The 26437-nt window shown below is 45.0% G+C and overlaps 1 protein-coding gene across 5 annotated transcripts in view; it reads left to right on the forward strand.

Moving 5' to 3' along the window:
• The window catches only part of LOC115146398 (unconventional myosin-VI-like), a 120431-nt gene that overhangs the window by 84701 nt on the left and 9293 nt on the right, over positions 1 to 26437 (forward strand). For 3 of the 5 annotated variants that reach the window (XM_029688442.2, XM_029688441.2, XM_029688443.2), the window contains 4 exons: positions 2689 to 2897; positions 3063 to 3141; positions 13353 to 13513; positions 24176 to 24276. In XM_029688442.2, the coding sequence (XP_029544302.2) occupies positions 2689 to 2897; positions 3063 to 3141; positions 13353 to 13513; positions 24176 to 24276 (550 nt within the window). Of the gene's footprint in view, positions 1 to 2688; positions 2898 to 3062; positions 3142 to 13352; positions 13514 to 13782; positions 14773 to 24175; positions 24277 to 26437 lie in introns of those variants that run through there. The other 2 variants (XM_029688445.2, XM_029688444.2) reach the window with 2 other exon arrangements.

Raw genomic sequence — 26437 nt, forward strand, 5'->3', positions numbered from 1 at the left:
CAGCCTTATTCTAAAATTGATTATATCGTTTTTTCCCCTCACCAATCTACACGCAATACCCGATAATGACAAGGCAAAAACAGTTTTTTAGATATGTAAAAAAAAAAAAAAACATATCACATTTACATAAGTATTCAGACCCTTTACTCAATACTTTGTTAAAAACTTCTTATGGCTGGGGGGCATTATTGAGTAGCTTGGATGAATAAGGTGCCCAGAGTAAACTGCCTGCTCCTCAGGCCCAGTTGCAAATATATGCTTATTATTTGGATATTTGGATAGAAAACACTCTGGAGTTTATAAAACTGTTTGAAACATGTATGTGAGTATAACAGAACTCATATGGTAGGCAAAGTACCTGAAAAAAAATCCAACCAGGAAGTGGGAAAGCTGAGGTTGGTCGATTTTCAACTCAGCCGCTATTTAAGTTACAGTGGGATATTGGTCATGTTGCCCTTTCTAAGGCTTCCACTAGGCTTCAACCATCTTTAGAAATGTGTTTGATGCTTCTACTATGAAGGGGGGCTTAATGAGAGGGGAATGAGTCTTTTCTGAAGACAAAGGAATTCTCCGGTTGGAATATTATTGAAGATTTATGTTAAAAACATCCTAAAGATTGATTCCATACATCGTTTGACAAGTTTCTATGGACTGTAACGGAACCTTTTGACATTTTGTCTGCAACTAGTGAACGAGCTTTGAGTTTTGATTTGTTTACCACACGCGCTAACAAAAGTAGCTATTTGGACATAAATGATGGACATTATCAAACAAATCAAACATTTATTGTGGAACTGGGAGTGCATTCTGATTAAGTTATTTCTGACTTCTGCTGACTAGCTTTTTCCGTAAAGCTTTTTTGAAATCTGACACAGCGGTTGCATTAAGGAGAAGTGTATCTAAAGTTCCATGCATAACACTTGTATTTTCATCAACACTTGTAATGAGTATTTCTGTAAATTGATGTGGCTCTCTGCAAAATCACCGGATGTTTTTGGAACTACTGAACATAATGCGCCAATGTATACTGAGATTTTTATTATGAACTTTATCAAACAAAACATTCATGTATTGTGTAACATGAGGTCCTATGAGTGTCATCTGATGAAGATCATCAAAGGTTAGTGATTAATATTATCTCTATTTCTGATTTTTGTGACTCCTCTCTTTGGCTGGAAAAATGGCTGTGTTTTTCTGTGGCTTGGCTCTGACCTAACATAATCGTTTGTGGTGTTTTCACTGTAAAGCCTATTTGAAATCGGACACTGTGGTGGGATTAACAACAAGATTACCTTTAAAATGGTATAAGATACTTGTATGTTTGAGGAATGTTAATTATGAGATTTCTGTTGTTTTGAATTTGGCGCCCTGCACTTTCACTGGCTGTTGTCGTATCGATCCCGTTAACTTCTTAGGGCTGAAATCCCGTTTTAAAGCACATTTGGCAGTGATTATAGCCTTAGTCTTCTTGGGTATGACGCTATAAGCTTGGCACGTGTGTTTGGGGAGTTTCTCCCATTTATTCTCTGCAGATTCTCTCAAGATTTGTTTGGTTGGATGGGGAGCATCACTGCATAGCTATTTTCAGGACTCTCCAGAAATGTTAGATCGGTTACAAGTCCGGGCTCTGGCTGGGCCACTCAAGGACATTCAAAGACTTGTCCCAAAGCCACTCCAGCGTTGTCTTGGCTGTTTGCTTAGGGTCGTTGTCCTGTTGGAAGATGAACCTTCGCCCCAGTCTGAGGTTCTAGCCAAAGAGTTCAATCTTGGTTTCATCAGACCAGAGAATCTTGTTTCACATGCTCTGAAAGTCCTTTAGGTGCCTTTTTTGCAAACTCCATGTGAGCTGTTATGTGCCTTTTACTGAGGAGTGGCTTCCGTCTGGCCACTCTACCATAAAGGCCTGATTGGTGGAGTGCTGCAGAGATGTTTGTCTTTCTGGAAGGTTCTCCCATCTCCACAGAGGAATTCTGAAGCTCTTTCAGAGTGTCCATCATGGTGGTTCCAAACTTCTTCCATTTAAGAATGATGGAGGCCACTGTGTTGTTGGGGACCTTTAATGCTGCAGAAATGTTTTGGTACCCTTCCCCAGATCTGTGCCTTGACACAATTCTGCCCCGGACCTCTACAGACAATTCCTTCGACCTCGTGGCCTGGTTTTTGCTCTGATAAGCACTGTCAACTGTGGGGACCTTATATAGACAGGTGTGTGCCTTTTTCAAATCATGTCCAATCAATTGAATTTACCATGGGTGGACTCCAATCAAGTTGTAGAAACATCTCAAGGATGATCAATGGAAACATGATGCACCTGAGCTCAATTTCGAGTGTCATAGCAAAGGGTCTGAATACTTATGTAAATCAAGTACTTCTGTTTTATTTTTAATACATTTGCAAACATTTCGAGGAAACATGTTTTCACTTTGTCATTATGGGGTATGGTGTGTAGATTGATGAGGAACATTTTTTATTTAATCCATTTGAGAATAAGGCTGTAACGTAACAAAATGTGGAATAAGTAAACTGGTCTGAATACTTTCCAAATGCACTGTATATGTTTATAATACTGACCATGACATACTGTATGACAGACAGGTCCAAATAATTCTGGTTTTAGCCTATTGTTTTTGGGGGGAATAGGCCTAGGACACCACTCCTATGTCCTTTGACCTATGCCCCCTCCTTTAGGCCACAGTGATGACCAGGAAGGAGATTGACCAGGAGTACCAGGGGCTGGTGAAGAGCTTGGAGCAGCTGCTCTCCTCCATGCAGAAGAAGAAGCAGGAGGAAGACGAGATGGAGAGGCTGCGGCGCATCGAAGAGGAGATGGAAAGAGAGAGGAAGAGGAGGGAGGAGGACGACCAGCAACGGCAGCAGGAGGAGAACGACAGAAAGAAGTAAGGGGGGGATCGGAACATAAATGGGCTAGCACTGGGGTGGGCTATTTCTGTAGTGGAGGGCTTTTGGATCTAGTGTGTTGGTGCTGGGCCGGAATAAAAGCCTGCACGCTTTGCCATATAAGAGCATTAACCACCTCTGTCGTCCCTGCCCCCTCTCATTAGGAAATCAGAGATGGAGCATAAGAGGAAGCAGGAGGAGGAGGAGAGGAAGAGGAGGGAGGAAGAAAAGAAGATTATGCAGGTTTGTGACCCCAATGAAGTGACCTTTTTGTGGAAAAGGAGAGCTTTGTTACCCTTCTCCTCCTACAAGACACTCCAACACTGCCCACTTCATCACATATGGACCCTTTTGCCTGATAGTAGCATGTAGTCTCTTACTATGGAGCAGCCTGTCGTCTCTTACTATGGAGCAGCCTGTCGTCTCTTACTATGGAGCAGCCTCTAGTCTCTTGCTATGGAGCAGCATGTAGTCTCTTACTATGGAGCAGCATGTAGTCTCTTACTATGGAGCAGCCTGTAATCTCTTACTATGGAGCAGCCTGTAATCTCTTACTATGGAGCAGCCTATCGTCTCTTACTATGGAGCAGCCTGTAGTATGGAGCAGCCTGTAGTCTCTTGCTATGGAGCAGCATGTAGTCTCTTGCTATAGAGTAGTCTCTTACTATGGAGCAGCCTGTAGTCTCTTACTATGGAGCAGCCTGTAGTATGGAGCAGCCTGTAGTCTCTTGCTATGGAGTAGTCTCTTACTATGGAGTAGTCTATGGAGTAGTCTCTTAATATGGAGCAGCCTGTAGTCTCTTACTATGGAGCAACCTGTAGTATGGAGCAGCCTGTAGTATGGAGCAGCCTGTAGTCTCTTACTATGGAGCAGCCTGTAGTCTCTTACTAATGGAGCAGCCTGTAGTCTCTTACTATCGAGCAGCCTGTCGTCTCTTGCTATGGAGTAGTCTCTTACTATGGAGCAGCCTGTAGTCTCTTACTTTGGAGTAGTATCTTACTATGGAGCAGCATGTAGTCTCTTACTATGGAGCAGCATGTAGTCTCTTACTATGGAGCAGCCTGTAGTCTCTTACTATGGAGCAGCCTGTAGTCTCTTACTATGGAGCAGCATGTAGTCTCTTACTATGGAGCAGCCTGTAGTCTCTTACTATGGAGCACCTTGTAGTCTCTTACTATGGAGCAGCATGTAGTCTCTTGCTATGGAGTAGTCTATGGAGTAGTCTCTTGCTATGGAGTAGTCTCTTACTATGGAGCAGCATGTAGTCTCTTGCTATGGAGTAGTCTCTTGCTATGGAGTAGTCTCTTACTATGGAGCAGCCTGTAGTCTCTTACTTTGGAGTAGTCTCTTACTTTGGAGCAGCCTGTCGTCTCTTACTATGGAGCAGCATGTAGTCTCTTACTATGGAGCAGCCTGTAGTCTCTTACTATGGAGCAGCCTGTAGTCTCTTACTTTGGAGCAACCTGTAGTCTCTTACTTTGGAGCAGCCAGTCGTCTCTTACTATGGAGCAGCCTGTAGTCCCTTACTATGGAGCAGCCTGTAGTCTCTTATGGAGCAGCCTGTAGTCTCTTACTATGGAGCAGCCTGTAGTCTCTTACTATGGAGCAGCCTGTAGTCTCTTACTATCGAGCAGCCTGTCGTCTCTTACTATGGAGCAGCCTGTAGTCTCTTACTATGGAGCAGCATGTAGTCTCTTGCTATGGAGTAGTCTCTTACTATGGAGCAGCCTGTAGTCTCTTACTTTGGAGTAGTCTCTTACTTTGGAGGAGTATCTTACTATGGAGCAGCCTGTAGTCTCTTACTATGGAGCAGCATGTAGTCTCTTACTATGGAGCAGCATGTAGTCTCTTACTATGGAGCAGCCTGTAGTCTCTTACTATGGAGCAGCATGTAGTCTCTTACTATGGAGCAGCATGTAGTCTCTTGCTATGGAGTAGTCTATGGAGTAGTATCTTGCTATGGAGTAGTCTCTTACTATGGAGCAGCATGTAGTCTCTTGCTATGGAGTAGTCGCTTACTATGGAGCAGCCTGTAGTCTCTTACTTTGGAGTAGTCTCTTACTTTGGAGCAGCCTGTCGTCTCTTACTATGGAGCAGCCTGTAGTCTCTTACTATGGAGCAGCCTGTCGTCTCTTACTATGGAGCAGCCTATCGTCTCTTACTATGGAGCAGCCTGTCGTCTCTTACTATGGAGCAGCCTGTCGTCTCTTACTATGGAGCAGCATGTAGTCTCTTACTATGGAGCAGCATGTAGTCTCTTGCTATGGAGTAGTCTCTTACTATGGAGTAGTCGCTTACTATGGAGCAGCCTGTAGTCTCTTACTTTGGAGTAGTCTCTTACTTTGGAGCAGCCTGTCGTCTCTTACTATGGAGCAGCCTGTCGTCTCTTACTATGGAGCAGCCTGTCGTCTCTTACTATGGAGTAGTCTCTTGCTATGGAGTAGTCTCTTGCTATGGAGTAGTCTCTTGATATGGAGTAGTCTCTTGATATGGAGTAGTCTCTTATCATGGAGCAGCCTATAGTCTCTTGCTATGGAGTAGTCTCTTACTATGGAGCAGCCTGTCGTCTCTTGCTATGGAGCAGCCTGTAGTCTCTTGCTATGGAATAGTCTGTAGTCTCTTGCTATGGAGTAGTCTCTTGCCATGGAGTAGTCTCTTACCATGGAGCAGCCTGTTGTCTTACTATGGAGCAGTCTCTTACTATGGAGCAGCAATGGATTGATTTCTTCCCAGTCGTGTTTGTTGTACTGATATCTCTACAAAGGTAATCTGTAATATGTAAGTATATTATTTTCTTCCAACCTAATGCATGCCATTTAGCAGACGCTTTTATCCAAAGCGACTTAGTCATGAGAATCAAATAAAATGTATTTATATAGCCCTTCGTACATCAGCTGATATCTCAAAGTGCTGTACAGAAACCCAGCCTAAAACCCCAAACAGCAAGCAATGCAGGTGTAGAAGCACGGTGGCTAGGAAAAACTCCCTAGAAAGGCCAAAACCTAGGAAGAAACCTAGAGAGGAACCATGCTATGTGGGGTGTCCAGTCCTCTTCTGGCTGTGCCGGGTGGAGATTATAACAGAACATGGCCAAGATGTTCAAATGTTCATAAATGACCAGCATGGTCGAATAATAATAAGGCAGAACAGTTGAAACTGGAGCAGCAGCATGGCCAGGTGGACTGGGGACAGCAAGGAGTCATCATGTCAGGTAGTCCTGGGGCATGGTCCTAGGGCTCAGGTCCTCCGAGAGAGAGAGAGAAAGAAAGAAAGAAGAAAGAGAGAAAGAGAGAAGGAGAGAATTAGAGAACGCACACTTAGATTCACACAGGACACCGAATAGAACAGGAGAAGTACTCCAGATATAACAAACTGACCCTAGCCCCCCGACACATAAACTACTGCAGCATAAATACTGGAGGCTGAGACAGGAGGGGTCAGGAGACACTGTGGCCCCATCCGAGGACACCCCCGGACAGGGCCAAACAGGAAGGATATAACCCCACCCACTTTGCCAAAGCACAGCCCCCACACCACTAGAGGGATATTTTCAACCACCAACCTACCATCCTGAGACAAGGCTGAGTATAGCCCACAAAGACCTCCGCCACGGCACAACCCAAGGGGGGGGCGCCAACCCAGACAGGATGACCACAACAGTGAATCAACCCACTCAGGTGACGCACCCCTTCCAGGGACGGCATGAGAGAGCCCCAGTAAGCCAGTGACTCAGCCCCTGTAATAGGGTTAGAGGCAGAGAATCCCAGTGGAAAGAGGGGAACCGGCCAGGCAGAGACAGCAAGGGCGGTTCGTTGCTCCAGAGCCTTTCCGTTCACCTTCCCACTCCTGGGCCAGACTACACTCAATCATATGACCCACTGAAGAGATGAGTCTTCAGTAAAGACTTAAAGGTTGAGACCGAGTTTGCGTCTCTGACATGGGTAGGCAGACCGTTCCATAAAAATGGAGCTCTATAGGAGAAAGCCCTGCCTCCAGCTGTTTGCTTAGAAATTCTAGGGACAATTAGGAGGCCTGCGTCTTGTGACCGTAGCGTACGTGTAGGTATGTACGGCAGGACCAAATCAGAGAGGTAGGTAGGAGCAAGCCCATGTAATGCTTTGTAGGTTAGCAGTAAAACCTTGAAATCAGCCCTTGCTTTGACAGGAAGCCAGTGTAGAGAGGCTAGCACTGGAGTAACATGATCAAATTTTTTGGGTTCAAGTCAGGATTCTAGCAGCCGTATTTAGCACTAACTGAAGTTTATTTAGTGCTTTATCCGGGTAGCCGGAAAGTAGAGCATTGCAGTAGTCTAACCTAGAAGTGACAAAAGCATGGATTAATTTTTCTGCATCATTTTTGGACAGAAAGTTTCTGATTTTTGCAATGTTACGTAGATGGAAAAAAGCTGTCCTCAAAATGGTCTTGATATGTTCTTCAAAAGAGAGATCAGGGTCCAGAGTAACGCTGAGGTCCTTCACAGTTTTATTTGAGACGACTGTACAACCATTAAGATTAATTGTCAGATTCAACAGAAGATCTCTTTGTTTCTTGGGACCTAGAACAAGCATCTCTGTTTTGTCCGAGTTTAATAGTAGAAAGTTTGCAGCCATCCACTTCCTTATGTCTGAAACACATGCTTCTAGCGAGGGCAATTTTGGGGCTTCACCATGTTTCATTGAAATGTACAGCTGTGTGACATCCGCATTGCAGTGAAAGTTAACATTATGTTTTCGAATAACATCCCCAAGAGGTCAAATATATAGTGAAAACAATAGTGGTCCTAAAACGGAACCTTGAGGAACACCGAAATGTACAGTTGATTTGTCAGAGGACAAACCATTCACAGAGACAAACTGATATCTTTCCGACAGATAAGATCTAAACCAGGCCAGAACTTGTCCGTGTAGACCAATTTGGGTTTCCAATCTCTCCAAAAGAATGTGGTGATCGATGGTATCAAAAGCAGCACTAAGGTCTAGGAGCACGAGGACAGATGCAAAGCCTCGGTCTGATGCCATTAAAATGTCATTTACCACCTTCACAAGTGCCGTCTCAGTGCTATGATGGGGTCTAAAACCAGACTGAAGCATTTCGTATACATTGTTTGTCTTCAGGAAGGCAGTGAGTTGCTGCGCAACAGCCTTCTCTAAAAATTTTGAGAGGAATGGAAGATTCGATATAGGCCGATAGTATTTTATATTTTCTGGGTCAAGGTTTGGCTTTTTCAAGAGAGGCTTTATTACTGCCACTTTTAGTGAGTTTGGTACACATCCGGTGGATAGAGAGCCGTTTATTATGTTCAACATAGGAGGGCCAAGCACAGGAAGCAGCTCTTTCAGTAGTTTAGTTGGAATAGGGTCCAGTATGCAGCTTGAAGGTTTAGAGGCCATGATTATTTTCATCATTGTGTCAAGAGATATAGTACTAAAACACTTGAGCGTCTCTCTTGATCCTAGGTCCTGGCAGAGTTGTGCAGACTCAGGACAACTGAGGTTTGGAGGAATACGCAGATTTAAAGAGGAGTCCGTAATTTGCTTTCTAATAATCATAATCTTTTCCTCAAAGAAGTTCATGAATTTATCACTGTTAAAGTGAAAGTCATCCTCTCTTGGGGAATGCTGCTTTTTAGTTAGCTTTGCGACAGTATCAAAAAGGAATTTCGGATTGTTCTTATTTTCCTCAATTAAGTTAGAAAAATAGGATGATCGAGCAGCAGTAAGGGCTCTTTGGTACTGTCTTTCCAAGCTAGTCGGAAGACTTCCAGTTTGGTGTGCCGCCATTTCCGTTCCAATTTTCTGGAAGCTTGCTTCAGAGCTCGGGTATTTTCTGTGTACCAGGGACCTAGTTTCTTATGAGAAATGTTTTTAGTTTTTAGGGGTGCAACTGCATCTAGGGTATTGCGCAAGGTTAAATTGAGTTCCTCAGTTAGGTGGTTAACTGATTTTTGTCCTCTGGCGTCCTTGGGTAGACAGAGGGAATCTGGAAGGATTTATAGCACGACTTTTGATGTTCCTTGGTTGGGGTCTGAGCAGATTATTTGTTGCAATTGCAAACGTAATAAAATGGTGGTCCAATAGTCCAGGATTATGAGGAAAAACATTAAGATCCACAACATTTATTCCATGGGACAAAACTAGGTCCAGCGTATGACTGTGACAGTGAGTGGGTCCAGAGACATGTTGGACAAAACCCACTGAGTCGATGATGGCTCCGAAAGCCTTTTGGAGTGGGTCTGTGGACTTTTCCATGTGAATATTAAAGTCACCAAAGATTAGAATATTATCTGCAATGACTACAAGGTCCGATAGGAATTCAGGGAACTCAGTGAGAAACGCTGTATATGGCCCAGGAGGCCTGTAAACAGTAGCTATAAAAAGTGATTGAGTAGGCTGCATAGATTTCATGACTAGAAGCTCAAAAGACGAAAACGTCTTTTTTTTTTGTAAAATTGAAATTTGTCATCACTAGTGTTCATTTAAAACAGTAAATTCATCAGCTGATGATGGAATCACATCAAGATTATGATCAGTGATTAGTTCATGACTTTCTCCATTAAGTAGCCCAGACCTACCCTGCTGAGTGAAAGTCATTTGCTCCCCGTCTCACAGGGAGACCGCCAGGGTCTAGACTGAGTCCTCTGCTTTCCTCCTACCCTGTATTCCCCCTCCTGTCCTCTCCTACCCTGCTCCCTCTAGACTGAGTCCTCTGCTTTCCTTCTGCCCTGTATTCCCCCTCCTGTCCTCTCCTGCCCTGTATTCCCCCTCCTGTCCTCTCCCTGTATTCCCCCCCCTGCCCTGTATTCCCCCTCCTGTCCTCTCCCTGCCCTGTATTCCCCCTCCTGTCCTCTCCTGCCCTGTATTCCCCCTCCTGTCCTCTCCTGCCCTGTATTCCCCCTCCTGTCCTCTCCTACCCTGTATTCCCCCTCCTGTCCTCTCCTGCCCTGTATTCCCCTTTTCTTCTGTCTTGTATTGCCATATGCTGTTTCCCTTTTCTTCTCTTGTATTGCCATCCTCTGCCCTCTCTGCCCCCCCTCCTTTCTTCCCTTTTCCTTTCATTCTTCTTCTGTTCTCAACTCTCCATCTCCATCAATCCTCTTCCTTCCTCATTTATCACATTTTTCCACAAGTACATACAGTAGCCGGCCACCCCTGTGCCGGTGGTTCGACATTTTTGCAGAATGGGGTGTATTTTGTTGGCCTCTGGTACATTCTAATGGCTTGACTCCATCTGAAATACACAGTGAAATGATTGAATACTTTATCAAGTTTACCCCATAGATTGGAAACAATAGTTCTGGTATTGTGTAGAAAGACATTACTTTAATATTTATATTACTGAATATGTTTGAATTCAGTGTATTTTTAGATGTTTTGGATCTTGTCTAGGCCTATTGTTAGGTTATATTACTTGTTAGATATTACGGTTAAATGTTAAAAAGGTTTAATGTTCTCTTAGTTAGAAAAATTGTCCTGGTCAAATCAAATCAAATGTATTTGTCACATACACATGGTTAGCAGATGTTAATGCGAGTGTAGCGAAATGCTTGTGCTTCTAGTTCCGACCATTGAGTCTTTACAGTTTTACTGTAAGATATGTATTGCCACCGATGTTTGTTCTCTAAATTATGTATTTTATTAATAACCTTTTAAGGATCGTACCCCCCTTTTTTCCAATTTTTGCCAAAAATGACATACCCAAATCTAACTGCCTGTAGCTCAGGACCTGAAGCAAGGATATGCATATTCTTGACACCATTTGAAAGGAAACACTTTGAAGTTTGTGGGAATGTGAAATTGATGTAGGAGAATTTAACACATTAGATCTGGTAAAAGATGATACAAAGAAAAAAACATGTATTTATTTTTTTGAACTATCTTTGAAACACAAGAGAAATGCCATCATGTATTATTCCAGCCCAGGCACAATTTAGATTTTGGCCACTAGATGGCAGCAGAGTATGTACCAAGTTTTAGACAGATTCAATGAACCATTGCATTTCTGTACAAAATGTTGTATCAAACAATAGCATGGTATTCTTTCATTGTAATAGTTACTGTAAATTGGACAGTGCAGGTAGATTAACAAGAATTTAGACATCTGATATGGGCAGAAAGCTTATGTCCTGGGAATTGTTTTTGTTGCTTACAACCTCATGCTAATCACATTAGCCTACGTTAGCTCAACCGTCCCGTGGGGGGGGGGACACCAATCCCGTGTTAAAACATTGTGTTTCCCTCTCAATCACACTTTTTTTTAATAGGAAAACCACTCAATTTGATTTTCTAAGTTAACAACAATGCTTAAACCACATCAGGAGACCACTTTTGACATCTGGGGAAAAATGTATTTTTGGTGGACACAAAGTACCGGAGGATGGCTGGGCAGTGGGCCGAAGTTAGAGAATGGGTTTTTCAAAAACCTGAAACAACTTTTCCAGAGCCATAATCATTATGCTGTATTTTCCTTTTTTAAAATAATCTAAATGTGCTTCTATGCATCTCTGTAAAATCTGGGTAAAAGATTGAAAGGAATGTGAGTGTTATTAACTGCTTTTCTAAAGTCTACCAACCTTGCCAGCAGGCATACCAACTACAGTGGGGCAAAAAAAAGTATTTAGTCAGCCACCAATTGTGCAAGTTCTCCCACTTAAAAAGATGAGAGAGGCCTGAAATTTTCATCATAGGTACACTTCAACTATGACAGAGAAAATTAGAGAGAAAAAATCCTGAAAATCACATTGTAGGATTTTTAATGAATTATTTTTTACAATGACAGCCAAACCCGGACGATGCTTGGCCAATTGTGCGCCACCCTATGGGACTCCCAATCACGGCCAGTTGGGATACAGCCTGGATTCGAACCAGGGTGTCTAGTGACGCCTCTAGCATTGAGATGCAGTGCCTTAGACCGCTGGAGCCCCTCAACCCACCAGCCCCCCCTTTTTCCCTGCCCTCCTATTCTTTCCCTTTTTACCCCCCTTTGCGTCTTCCTCTACCCTCCTATTATCGCCTTGGTGATTCTCTCCTGGAGGTCACCACCACTACACAGTCTCTAATCTACCAGGGGTAAAGGCCCAGGCCTGATAAAAGCTCCCAGCTCAACCTACCTCAAAGGTTTCCTCTGCAACTTCTCTAGAACAGCAAAAGTCTGTTTCTCCCTCTCCAGCTTTCTTTGCTGCCTACCTAAACAGCCCTCTGATAAACAGCCCTCTGATAAACAGCCCTCTGATAAACAGCCCTCTGATAAACAGCCCTCTGATAAACAACCCTTCTGATAAACAGCCCTCTGATAAACAGCCCTCTGATAAACAGCCCTCCGATAAACAGCCCTCCGATAAACAGCCCTCCGATAAACAGCCCTCCGATAAACAGCCCTCCGATAAACAGCCCTCCGATAAACAGCCCTCCGATAAACAGCCCTCCAACTTCTTCATAATGTCTTAAGAGTTCCCACTGACCTTTAGTCTCTGATTTAAGTTGTTTTTGCGGTTGTCTGCTGGGTGCCCTTCTGTCTGCTGGGTGCCCTTCTGTCTGCTGGGTGCCCTTCTGTCTGCTGGGTGCCCTTCTGTCTGCTGGGTACCCTTCTGTCTGCTGGGTGCCCTTCTGTCTGCTGGGTGCCCTTCTGTCTGCTAGGTACCCCTCTGTCTGCTGGGTGCCCTTCTGTCTGCTGGGTGCCCTTCTGTCTGCTGGGTGCCCTTCTGTCTGCTGGGTGCCCCTCTGTCTGCTGGGTACCCTTCTGTCTGCTGGGTGCCCTTCTGTCTGCTGGGTGCCCTTCTGTCTGCTGGGTACCCTTCTGTCTGCTGGGTGCCCTTCTGTCTGCTAGGTGCCCTTCTGTCTGCTAGGTGCCCCTCTGTCTGCTCGGTGCCCTTCTGGGTGCATTTCTGCGTCGTCTAGATGCGAAATCACAGGGAGAGACTCATAGCAGCTGCTACAACCAGGAAAATATATCTAATCAGGCCTTACCACACAGCAGGCCATGTTATTGCCTAAGTTCTCCTCCTGTCACTCAGGGCTAATCGAGGCTCCATCGCTCCCCAGGACAGAGACTGATGGGGTAGATGTGGCCCGGCACAGCCTCTCAGCCCCTGGCCCTGCTCTAATGTTTGGCTACAGAGGTCTCTGGATTTCTCCCCTGAAATGTGTGAGAAGAACAACATCCGAGTTGTTTATTGGCTGTGTTTGAAGATTAAAAGTGGCGTGTTCGGGTAAATCACTATGAAAATGTGAATCTATGGCATTTAATAAATACTCTTCCTAACTTTTTAGATTTCAACTTTTTGAAAGTCGAGGGTTTGTGATAATGATAGTCTATTCTTTGCTCTAGTGATGCTTCGCATCAATAGCGGTTTTCATATAGGAATTGTATGCCCTGTAGATGAACGACTCATGATGATGCGATGGGGATGTTGAGAATTATGATGCAGTGACGATGATGAACGTGTGTTTGTGTTCAGGCAGAGATGGACATCCAGATAGCGCTGGAGCGGGAGGAGGACGTCCAGCGATCGGCCTTGTTGGAGCAGGAGAGGAGAGACAGAGAACTGGCCATGAGGATCGCCCAGAGTGAAGCCGAACTCATCAACGACGAGGCCCAGATGGACCCCAGTCTGCGCAGGTACACATACACATATACACACTTATCTGTCCATCTATATGTTATTATGATTATTTTGTCACGTGTCAATACTCAAGCCTTAGATTTAGGTTTTTACAGGACCCAACCAAGGTTGTTGTTTAACCCAGAAATGTTAATAGGAGCTGAAAGGATTCAACACGTCAAATAAAAATAGCTGTTGTATTTCTTAGGTCCATAAGGAGACTACACCTGTCCACTGCATGCATGTGTAACCTCTTTTCTCCTCCTCTTGTTCTCCCCTCTCCCAGCAATGGGTCTTTCTCAGGTCTCTATCCAAACACAGTGAGAGCCATGTAAGACATTAGCCAATAGCTTATCCTCCTTCTTCCAGTAACCTAACACAACCCATTAATCCTTCATCTCAACCTCATCTAATCTTTCATCAACCTAGATCCAGGATTATACCAGCCCATGCAAAGCCATCATAAACAATAAGCTAATTATCTAATTCTTCACATTGGATAGAACCAAATAACACTGCGTTCCAGTCATGATTCAATCCGCCATTGTGTTCCCCGCCCAGGGCATGAATCAACAGGGCCAGGGGATAAGCACGTCTGATAATTAGCCTGTCGAAACATATGACCATGACCACTGCGTGCCAAATCTAAACAGGAATGTATAATAGGTCTGATGGTTATTCTGTTGCCCCAGTCTAATCATACAGTATCCTCTGTTTGCAGTGCTGATGGACATCAACATCTTCAGGCATTCACAATGTATATTCTATGGCTTTTGTCATACATTGTATTTGTTCTTATTGACTTGGAAAACCATTTTATTTTCCATTCCTATTGTATCTTTGATAGCTAGCTTTGCACAATTACTTGAACAAACACACAATGCTCATTCCCCTCTGTAAACTAATCAACTACACAGTTGAGATGTACTGTAGAACCACCGTTGGTGACAGGACTTAATAACTAGTTAGTTAGTACTCAGTCTTAACACTCTTGTAATGATATCAGTAGCACCTACCGTCATAGAGATGGTAGGTTTAGTCATGGTTAGTTACAGTTGGAACAGAGGAGTATTGTATTTGTGTTTCCTGAACACCTGGCCTACAGGTACCTGTTCACCCATCAAGTGACATCTTCACACCTGGTCACTGAGGGATACAGTTAAGCATATTCCACTGCTCACAGGTGTCAACACGCCACAAGTGTCACAACAGTGTGAGACTGTCACAACACGCGCTGACATCACGTATCAGATGGCTGCACAGACAGCTCTTAGTGGAAGCCTCCCTGGTCTCCGTGACTAATGGGGAATACTATTATACTACGGATACAGGTAACTGCCAAAATAAGTGAAACACCAACATAGTGTATTTTAATAGGGCGAACAGCTTCAATGTGCCTTGTTATACAAGTGTCTAGAACTCCTTTGGAGGGATGCGACACCAAGATGTATTGTGTGCTTTGTTGATGGTGGTGGAAAACGCTGTTTTAGGCGCCAGTCCAGAATCTTCCATAAGTGTCAAATCTGGTGACTGAGACACACACACTTTAAACTCCCTAGGCTCCTTTAAGACCCCTCTTTCAAAGTCACTGAGATCTCTTCTTCTAGCCATGGTAGCCAAAACAATGGGCAACTGGGCATTTTTATACATGACCCTAAGCATGATGGGATGTTAATTGCTTAATTAACTCAGGAATCACACGTCTGTTGAAGCACCTGCTTGCAATAGGTCGTTATCAATAAAACGTCACCATTTTGCATGGAATAATAAAAAATATATATCTGACTCTGCTCTTTAAAAGAGGTGAATGCTCTGCACCGTATTGTGACATTTTATTGATAACAACCCATGTACTTTGTATCCCTCATTTACTCAAGTGTTTCCTTTATTTTGGCAGTTACCTGTGTATGAATATGTATGATTCAGAGACCATGTTCAGTCTTTTTTGTACACTGGTATTATTGTGTTTATAGGAAATGGCCCTGAAAATGTCAACTTCTGGCTTGGTGGTAATAGGAATGGTTTGTTGCCAGATACACACACGATCACCAGAATCACCCAAATTAATCAAACAAATAATTTCCGAAAATCATTGTTTTGTTCGTTATAAAATAGTTTAAAAACCTAGTGAGCAATAGGAAATGAAGACATTTTTGCCAAGGGTGTTATCTTGTTAAATATATTGAATCTTGAAATCAGATTGTGTGTGTTTATTTTAGGATAAAATCAGATTTTGTGTCCGCAGTGGTTTGACAACAGCTATAGCATTTTGAACTCAACTAACTTCCTTAAAGGCATGACATCCATCAGTTGCTCGTCTCATCTTCAGTAGGCATTCTTTTGTAAGCCCTTGTTACAGTAGCTCTTAATCCCTCCAACGTTGGCCAACACCCCTCAGAGTCTATCTCACCATCAATCCCAGGAGCCCTTTGAGGGGGTGACATGTCAATTATCCAGCACTCAGCCCCACGAGCTGCCACCGCCACACACTCCACTGTCTCTCCCTGTCATCTTTCTGTCGCTCTATTATCTGCCCAGGCTGGCCCTCCTCCCACGAGGTTAGCTTATTGTCAGCTATTGGATTAGCACCAGAACACCCAATGATCCCTCTACAGCAGCCCAAAGCCTTGGCCCATAGAAGCCCTTACAGACCCTTACAGACCTGGAGGGCCACCCGTATATAGGAGCCAAGTCCTGCCTGCCGGGTTATTGAATTAGAGGTCTCAGCAGAGCGCTGCAGGAGGGTAGGGAAAGGCTGCAGACGGTTTAAATAAGCCCAGGAACATACTGATTCAGGGTGGGTGGGTGGGTGGTAGGGCTGACCCCAATTTGTCGACTGGTCAATTGTTTGGTCGATAGACTGTTGGTCGACTAATTCAAAGGTTTTTCTTTATTTTACCATTTTCTACATTGTCAATTAATAGTGAAGACATCAAAACTATGAAGTAACACATATGGAAAAGTGTTAAACAAATCAAAATATATTTTATATTTGAGATTCTTCAAATAGCCACCCTTTGCCTTGATGACAGCACATTCTTGGAATTCTCTCAACCAGCTTCATGAGGTAGTCACCTGGAATTCATTTCAATTAACAGGTGTGCCGCCTTAAAAATGTATTTTTGGAATGTCTTTCCTTAATCCGTTTGAGCCAATCAGTTGTGTTGTGACAAGGTAGGGGTGGCATACAGATCATAGCCCTATTTGGTAAAAGACCAAGTCCATATTATGACAAGAGCAGCTCAAATAGGCAAAGAGAAATGACGGTCCATCATTACTTTAAGACATGAAGGTCAGTCAATCCAGAAAATGTAAAGAACTTTGATAGTTTATTCAAGTACAGTCGCAAAAAGCATCAAGCACTATGATGAAGCTGGCTCTCATGAGGACCGCCACAGGAATGGAAACGCAGAGTTACCTCTGCTGCAGAGGATGAGTTCATTAGATACCAGCCTCAAATTGCAGCCCAAATAAAAGCTTTACAGAGTTCAAGTAACAGACACATCTCAACATCAGCTGTTCAGAGGAGACTGTGTGAATCAGGCCTTCATGGACGAATTTCTGCAAAGATACCTCTTCTAAAGAACACCAATAAGAAGAAGTGACTTGCTTGTGCCAAGAAACACAAGCAATGGACATTAGACTGGTGGAAATTTGTCCTTTGGTCTGGAGTCCAAATTGGAGGTTTTTGGTTCCAACCGCTGTGTCTTAGTGAGAGGCGGTGTGGGTGAACGGATGATCTCCACATGTGTATTTCCCACGTAAAGCATGGAGGAGGTGTTATGGTGTGGGGGTGCTTTGATGGTGACACCGTCAGTGATTTATTTAGAATTCAAGGCACACTTATCCAGCATGGCTACCACAGCATTCTGCAGTGATATGCCATCCCATCTGGTTTGGGCTTATTGGGACTAATATTGTTTTTTCAACAGGATAATGACCCAACACACCTCCAGGCTGTGTAAGGGTTATTTTACCAATAAATTAGAGTGATGGAGTGCTGCATCAGATGACCTGGCCTCCACAATCCCCGAACTCAACCAAATTGAGGTGGTTTGGGATGGGCCGGACCGCGGAGTGAAGGAAAAGCAGCCAACAGGTGCTTAGCATATGTGGGAACTCTTTCTAGACTTTTGGAAAAACATTCCTGGTGAAGCTGGTTGAGAGAATGGCAAGAGTGTGCAAAGCTGTCAAGACAAAGAGTGCCTATTTGAAGAATCTCAAATATAAAATATATTTTGATTTAACACCTGTTTGGTTACTTTTTGATCCCAATTGTGTTTATTCATAGTTTTGATGTCTTCACTATTACTCCACAATGTAGACAATAGTAAAAAAAATGTAGAAAAACCCTTGAATGAGTAGGTGTCTCCAAACTTTTGACTGGTACTATGTATAAAACAAATATATCATTTTTTGGGGCACACGAGACACCTGTCTTATTCGCGCCCATCTCTGTGAACTAATCCGTTGTGGAGGCCGACACTAATCCGTTGTGGAGGCCGACACTAATCCGTTGTGGAGGCAGAGACTAATCCGTTGTGGAGGCTGACACTAATCCGTTGTGGAGGCCGACACTAATCCGTTGTGGAGGCCGAGACTAATCCGTTGTGGAGGCCGACACTAATCCGTTGTGGAGGCCGACACTAATCCGTTGTGGAGGCCGACACTAATCCGTTGTGGAGGCCGACACTAATCCGTTGTGGAGGCCGACACTAATCCGTTGTGGAGGCCGACACTAATCCGTTGTGGAGGCCCGACACTAATCCGTTGTGGAGGCCCGACACTAATCCGTTGTGGAGGCCCGACACTAATCCGTTGTGGAGGCCCGACACTAATCCGTTGTGGAGGCCCGACACTAATCCGTTGTGGAGGCCCGACACTAATCCGTTGTGGAGGCCCGACACTAATCCGTTGTGGAGGCCCGACACTAATCCGTTGTGGAGGCCCGACACTAATCCGTTGTGGAGGCCGACACTAATCCGTTGTGGAGGCCGACACTAATCCGTTGTGGAGGCCGACACTAATCCGTTAATGGAGGCCGCACTAATCCGACCGACACTAATCCGTTGTGGAGGCCGACACTAATCCGTGGTGGAGGCCCGACCCTAATCCGTTGTGGAGGCCCGACACTAATCCGTTGTGGAGGCCCGACACTAATCCGTTGTGGAGGCCCGACACTAATCCGTTGTGGAGGCCACGGGAATGGCACAGTCAAAGAAGCGGAGTGTGGCTGAGATGTACAATTTTCATCTCTCCAGAATGCGCGCGCTCACGCAAATTTGTGCACATTAATTTTTTTTTTTCTTTATTGTGTGAATAGTTAGTGTTTATCAATTCTCCATTATGTATATCACCAGTAGTACATTTAACATTAATTCCTATAATTTCTGTTCTACAATGTTTGTTTGTTTACGGTTATTTCTGTTAAGGCATTCAATTTATTATTATTCCAGTCTTTTACTGTTCTCACTGCCGATGTGGACACATTGTTTGTAGAGTGCACAACCTATGCTACACTTTTGAGAAACATTTTGGTTTATTTAATTCCACTTACATATTTTGTCAATTTAGTCACTGTCTTTTGTTTTGAGCACTCCTGTCAATTTTGAGTAAGGACACGCACCTGACTACGCATATAATTAGGCCTACAGGGTACCTGGCCTGCTTGCAAATGTAGGCATATAAATCTTTCCAGCTCTCTGATCCAGTGGAAATTTCATAAAATAGGCCTACCTAATTGCTTTTTTCCCTTGCGCAAATAGCCTACAGCTGTCTTTGTCCCGAGCTCACTGGCCCAGAATATTTTATAATGTTGCAAGTTTACTAGCTCCGGCTTCTGGGGGGAGCCAAGTTAATGGATACAATGTTTCAAGTTTGTTGCAATGTAGCCAATGTGATTTATAGAATATTTATTTTTATCAGGATATTTTTTCCCTGCAGACTACAATGTTTTTATTTGTTGACTTTATAGGATATTTTTACGTAGTTGGAAATGGCAATAGAAGTTACTTTTTAGGTTTGTATAATTTTCATTTAGATTTTGATAGAATTTTGATAAACCACATGACAATGATTTTGAGATACGCAGACGTTATTATAAATTAAAATGTTCCACAAAAATGTGCATATGAAAACCCTAACTGGCATGCGGATCGGTAGAAATGGGAAGATAAATTGGAATTCCACATGAAAGGTTGCCGATTCCTCGTGTAGCGTATAACCAGCAACTTCAGGAGAGAAACAGTAGAACCTGCGAAAGCCAGTAGGAGCGGGAGGATGGTCAGGTTATCTTGATTTCTGGCTCCCTCTTGAGTTATTTGTCTTATTTCGTCAAACAATGAGCTCAGTGCATTTATAGTTGATTTTAGTAAAACACATATGGAAAGATACACATTTTAACATTTTGACCAGACTTTCTCTTTTTTTTTAGTAGGGGACAGCCCTAGTGTGTGGGGACTAGGGAGTAGGTTATAGGGTGAAATGGGCATATACATGCAGTCTGGCTACATTTACATTTACATTACATTTAAGTCATTTAGCAGACGCTCTTATCCAGAGCGACTTACAAATTGGTGCATTCACCTTATGACATCCAGTGGAGCAGCCACTTTACAATAGTGCATCTAAATCTTTTAAAGGGGGGGGGGTGAGAAGGATTACTTTATCCTATCCTAGGTATTCCTTAAAGAGGTGGGGTTTCAGGTGTCTCCGGAAGGTGGTGATTGACTCCGCTTTCCTGGCGTCGTGAGGGAGTTTGTTCCACCATTGGGGGGCCAGAGCAGCGAACAGTTTTGACTGGGCTGAGCGGGAACTGTACTTCCTCAGTGGTAGGGAGGCGAGCAGGCCAGAGGTGGATGAACGCAGTGCCCTTGTTTGGGTGTAGGGCCTGATCAGAGCCTGGAGGTACTGAGGTGCCGTTCCCCTCACAGCTCCATAGGCAAGCACCATGGTCTTGTAGCGGATGCGAGCTTCAACTGGAAGCCAGTGGAGAGAGCGGAGGAGCGGGGTGACGTGAGAGAACTTGGGAAGGTTGAACACCAGACGGGCTGCGGCGTTCTGGATGAGTTGTAGGGGTTTAATGGCACAGGCAGGGAGCCCAGCCAACAGCGAGTTGCAGTAATCCAGACGGGAGATGACAAGTGCCTGGATTAGGACCTGCGCCGCTTCCTGTGTGAGGCAGGGTCGTAGAGCATGAACCTACAGGAACGGGCCACCGCCTTGATGTTAGTTGAGAACGACAGGGTGTTGTCCAGGATCACGCCAAGGTTCTTAGCGCTCTGGGAGGAGGACACAGTGGAGTTGTCAACCGTGATGGCGAGATCATGGAACGGGCAGTCCTTCCCCGGGAGGAAGAGCAGCTCCGTCTTGCCGAGGTTCAGCTTGAGGTGGTGATCCGTCATCCACACTGATATGTCTGCCAGACATGCAGAGATGCGATTCGCCACCTGGTCATCAGAAGGGGGAAAGGAGAAGATGAATTGTGTGTCGTCTGCATAGCAATGATAGGAGAGACCATGTGAGGTTATGACAGAGCCAAGTGACTTGGTGTATAGCGAGAATAGGAGAGGGCCTAGAACAGAGCCCTGGGGGACACCAGTGGTGAGAGCACGTGGTGAGGAGACGGATTCTCGCCACGCCATCTGGTAGGAGCGACCTGTCAGGTAGGACGCAATCCAAGCGTGGGCCGCGCCGGAGATGCCCAACTCGGAGAGGGTGGAGAGGAGGATCTGATGGTTCACAGTATCGAAGGCAGCCGATAGGTCTAGAAGGATGAGAGCAGAGGAGAGAGAGTTAGCTTTAGCAGTGCGGAGCGCCTCCGTGATACAGAGAAGAGCAGTCTCAGTTGAATGACTAGTCTTGAAACCTGACTGATTTGGATCAAGAAGGTCATTCTGAGAGAGATAGCGGGAGAGCTGGCCAAGGACGGCACGGCACGTTCAAGGGTTTTGGAGAGAAAAGAAAGAAGGGATACTGGTCTGTAGTTGTTGACATCGGAGGGATCGAGTGTAGGTTTTTTCAGAAGGGGTGCAACTCTCGCTCTCTTGAAGACGGAAGGGACGTAGCCAGCGGTCAGGGATGAGTTGATGAGCGAGGTGAGGTAAGGGAGAAGGTCTCCGGAAATGGTCTGGAGAAGAGAGGGGATAGGGTCAAGCGGGCAGGTTGTTGGGCGGCCGGCCGTCACAAGACGCGAGATTTCATCTGGAGAGAGAGGGGAAAGAGGTCAGAGCACAGGGTAGGGCAGTGTGAGCAGAACCAGCGGTGTCGTTTGACTTAGCAAACGAGGATCGGATGTCGTCGACCTTCTTTTCAAAATGGTTGACGAAGTCATCTGCAGAGAGGGAGGAGGGGGGGATTCAGGAGGGAGGAGAAGGTGGCAAAGAGCTTCCTAGGGTTAGAGGCAGATGCTTGGAATTTAGAGTGGTAGAAAGTGGCTTTAGCAGCAGCGACAGAAGAGGAAAAATGTAGAGAGGAGGGAGTGAAAGGATGCCAGGTCCGCAGGGAGGCGAGTTTTCCTCCATTTCCGCTCGGCTGCCCGGAGCCCTGTTCTGTGAGCTCGCAATGAGTCGTCGAGCCACGGAGCGGGAGGGGAGGACCGAGCCGGCCTGGAGGATAGGGGACATAGAGAGTCAAAGGATGCAGAAAGGGAGGAGAGGAGGGTTGAGGAGGCAGAATCAGGAGATAGGTTGGAGAAGGTTTGAGTAGAGGGAAGAGATGATAGGATGGAAGAGGAGAGAGTAGCGGGGGAGAGAGAGCGAAGGTTGGGACGGCGCGATACCATCCGAGTAGGGGCAGTGTGGGAAGTGTTGGATGAGAGCGAGAGGGAAAAGGATACAAGGTAGTGGTCGGAGACTTGGAGGGGAGTTGCAATGAGGTTAGTGGAAGAACAGCATCTAGTAAAGATGAGGTCGAGCGTATTGCCTGCCTTGTGAGTAGGGGGAAGGTGAGAGGGAGAGGTCAAAAGAGGAGAGGAGTGGAAAGAAGGAGGCAGAGAGGAATGAGTCAAAGGTAGACGTGGGGAGGTTAAAGTCGCCCAGAACTGTGAGAGGTGAGCCGTCCTCAGGAAAGGAGCTTATCAAGGCATCAAGCTCATTGATGAACTCTCCGAGGGAACCTGGAGGGCGATAAATGATAAGGATGTTAAGCTTGAAAGGGCTGGTAACTGTGACAGCATGGAATTCAAAGGAGGCGATAGACAGATGGGTAAGGGGAGAAAGAGAGAATGACCACTTGGGAGAGATGAGGATCCCGGTGCCACCACCCCGCTGACCAGAAGCTCTCGGGGTGTGCGAGAACACGTGGGCGGACGAAGAGAGAGCAGTAGGAGTAGCAGTGTTATCTGTGGTGATCCATGTTTCCGTCAGTGCCAAGAAGTCGAGGGACTGGAGGGAGGCATAGGCTGAGATGAACTCTGCCTTGTTGGCCGCAGATCGGCAGTTCCAGAGGCTACCGGAGACCTGGAACTCCACGTGGGTCGTGCGCGCTGGGACCACCAGATTAGGGTGGCCGCGGCCACGCGGTGTGGGAGCGTTTGTATGGTCTGTGCAGAGAGGAGAGAACAGGGATAGACAGACACATAGTTGACAGGCTACAGAAGAGGCTACGCTAATGCAAAGGAGATTGGAATGACAAGTGGACTACACGTCTCGAATGTTCAGAAAGTTGAGCTTACGTAGCAAGAATCTTATTGACTAAAATGATTAAAAATGATACAGTACTGCTGAAGTAGGCTAGCTGGCAGTGGCTGCGTTGTTGACTTTGTAGGCTAGCTGGCAGTGGCTGCGTTGTTGATTCGGGGGCTAGCTGGCTAGCTAGCAGTGTTGATTACGTTACGTTGCGTTAAAAGAACGACAATAGCTGGCTAGGTAACCTAGAAAATCGCTCTAGACTACACAATTATCTTTGATACAGAGACGGCTATGTAGCTAGCTACGATCAAACAAATCAAACCGTTGTACTGTAATGAAATGAAATGAAAATGTGATACTACCTGTGGAGCGAGGCGGAATGCGACCGGGTTGTTGAGTTCTAATCGGTAGAAGTTGGCTAGCTGTTGGCTAGCTAGCAGTGTCTCCTACGTTAAGGACGACAAATAGCTGGCTGCGTTGTTGATTCAGGGACTAGCTGGCTAGCTAGTTAGCAGTGTTGATTACGTTACGTTGCGTTAAAAGAACGACAATAGCTGGCTAGGTAACCTAGAAAATCGCTCTAGACTACACAATTATCTACACAATTATCTTTGATACAGAGACGGCTATGTAGCTAGCTATGTAGACGGTGGGCGTTAGCTAGCTGGCTAGCTGCTGGGCAGATACGTTAGGACGACGAAATACGATAATTACGCAATTATCTTTGATACAAAGACGGCTATGTAGCTAGCTAAGAAGAAATTGCTAAGATTAGACAAATCAAACCGTTGAACTATAATGAAATGTAATGAAATGTAATGAAAAGTTATACTACCTGCAGACCGAAGTTACCCTCAGACAGATTTCCCCCTTTTTTCCCCAACTTAGCACTTGATAACTTCTCTGATGGTTACCAGTAGTTTAGTGTCTGAACATGACCACAGCACTATGGTGCGCCAATCCGAGCTGGGATTCCGAGACGTCTGTCAGATGTTCAATTACAATTAAATTGACTTCCTCTCTTCTCTCCCTTGCTTGCCGAGACTGCAGGGGTTCACAGGTGCAGGCACTCAAAGCCGGTGGCGTGAAGAAGTACGACCTGAGCAAGTGGAAATACGCCGAGCTGCGGGACGTCATCAACACCTCGTGCGGTAAGACTTTCCCCCCAACCCCTCTCACCACTACCAGCCCTGAAGGGCTACTAACATCATGGGGCCCCATCCATTCACTATGCTACTCTGAAAAAGCCCTGGGAGAAACAGGCAAGGTGTTGAGCTCTCGGTGAGATTTTTGATCCTGCTCTGTGCACCTCCATCAATCACGCCATCATTAATTCAGCCCCTTTGTTAATAATTGAACATCTGGCCGTGTTTTCAGTAATGTAACCTCTTCAAAAGTGTGGTATGTTTCTTTTTCTTTTCACCCCGCTCTTGAGTTTCCTGCCTTGGTGTGATTTCTCCTATAGTTTTCAGGGACAGCCAAAGGGTAATTTCGAGGAGATTGCAGCCGTGCGAAACTGTCAACCAGGGCCGACGGGAGAGTGTACGCACAGCTGCTACGTTAATAAGGATGCAGTCCGGTGGCAGACGATGAAATGATTACCATTATGGTGGATTACAGTGTTTCGCTCTCTGTAGCAGCTTCAGTAGTAAAACATGGAGGAGAGTCCTACCGTCTGTCTGAATCCACATGTAAACAGATGAATAGGCCAGCTGGCAGTTAGGGAGCGCTCCGGACCAACAGTTCTGCTAATAGCCCAATTAATTTAGTTCACAGCCCTGAAGTTCCCTATATGAGTGGATGGGAAACTGGCTAATTGTCTAATGCATTAATTGTGATGGAAATTAAATCTGGAGGGTTGTAACGATTTTGTTACGTTCTCCACGGCCCTTTTGAATTATTTACACCCATCCTGTTGCAGCTTTCTCTCACCAATTTGAACGTTTGTCGTTTCCTGACCGGTGCAGATTAAAACTTGAGGATTACCTTGAATATTATTACATGTGTACCTAGTGATGGGCACCGATATGGAAAATCTGTGTCGATATCATTTGCATTTTCCCATATCGATATATCTGTTTTATAAAAAAACATTGCAACGACTGTGTGTGAGTGTAGACTTACCTGTTCACTGTCCATTGGGCCAGTTGTGAATGTTCAAACTATATCGATATAACCAACATTTTATTGGTAAAGGAGGTATAGAAAATACTCCACATTTGATTCACAGAAATTATACTGAACAAAAATATAATCGCTACATGCAACAATTTCAAAGACTTATAGTTCATATAAGTAAATTAGTAAATTGAAATAAATACATTAGGCCCAATCTATTCATTTCACATGACTGGGAATGCAGATATGCGTATGTTGGTCACAGATACCGTAAAAAAAAAAAATAGGTCCGTGGATCAGAAAACCAGTCAGTATCTGGTGTGACCACCATTTGCCTCATGTAGCGAGACACATCTCCTTCACATAGTTTATCAGGCTGTTGATTGTCCTGTGAAATGTTGTCCCACTCCTCTTCAATGTATATGTGAAGTTCCTGGATAATGGCAGGAACTGGAACATGCTGTCATATGGGTCGATCCAGAGCATCCCAAACAGGCTTAATGCGTGACATGTCTGTTGAGTATGCAGGCCAACTGGGACCTTGCGACATGGGGCAGTGCATTATCATGCTAAAACATGAGGTGATGGCGGCAGATGAAGAGCATCACAATGGGCATCAGGATCTTTGTTACGGTATCTCGATAAAATGCAACACCGTATACATTGTCGACACCGTACACACTGTCTGCCATCTGCCCGGTACAGTTGAAACCGAGATTAATCTGTGAAGAGCACACTTCTCCAGCATGCCAGTGAAGGTGAGCATTTGCCCACTGACGCCAAACTACAGTCAGGTCAAGACCCTGGTGAGGTGACGAGCATGCAGATGAGCTTCCGTGAGACAGTTTCTGACAGTTTTGTCAGCAACTGTGCCAACCAACAGTTTCATCAGCTGTCCGGGTAGCTGGTCTCAGACGATCCCACAGGTGAAGAAGCCGGATATGGCGGTCCTGGGCTGGCATGGTTATACATGGTCTGAGGTTGAGGCCTGTTGGAGGTATTGCCAAATTCTCTAAAATGACGTTTGAGGTGGCTTATGGTAGAGAAATTAACATCTGATTCTTTGGAAACAGCTCTGGTGGATATTCCTGCGGTCAGCATGCCAATTACATTCTCCAACTTGAGACCTCTGTGGCATTGTATAGACACAGGTGCACCTGTGTAATAATGATCATATTGTTTAATCAGCTTCTT

Source organism: Oncorhynchus nerka, linkage group LG18 (assembly GCF_034236695.1).
Source record: "Oncorhynchus nerka isolate Pitt River linkage group LG18, Oner_Uvic_2.0, whole genome shotgun sequence".
NCBI classification, from domain to species: Eukaryota; Metazoa; Chordata; class Actinopteri; order Salmoniformes; family Salmonidae; genus Oncorhynchus; species Oncorhynchus nerka.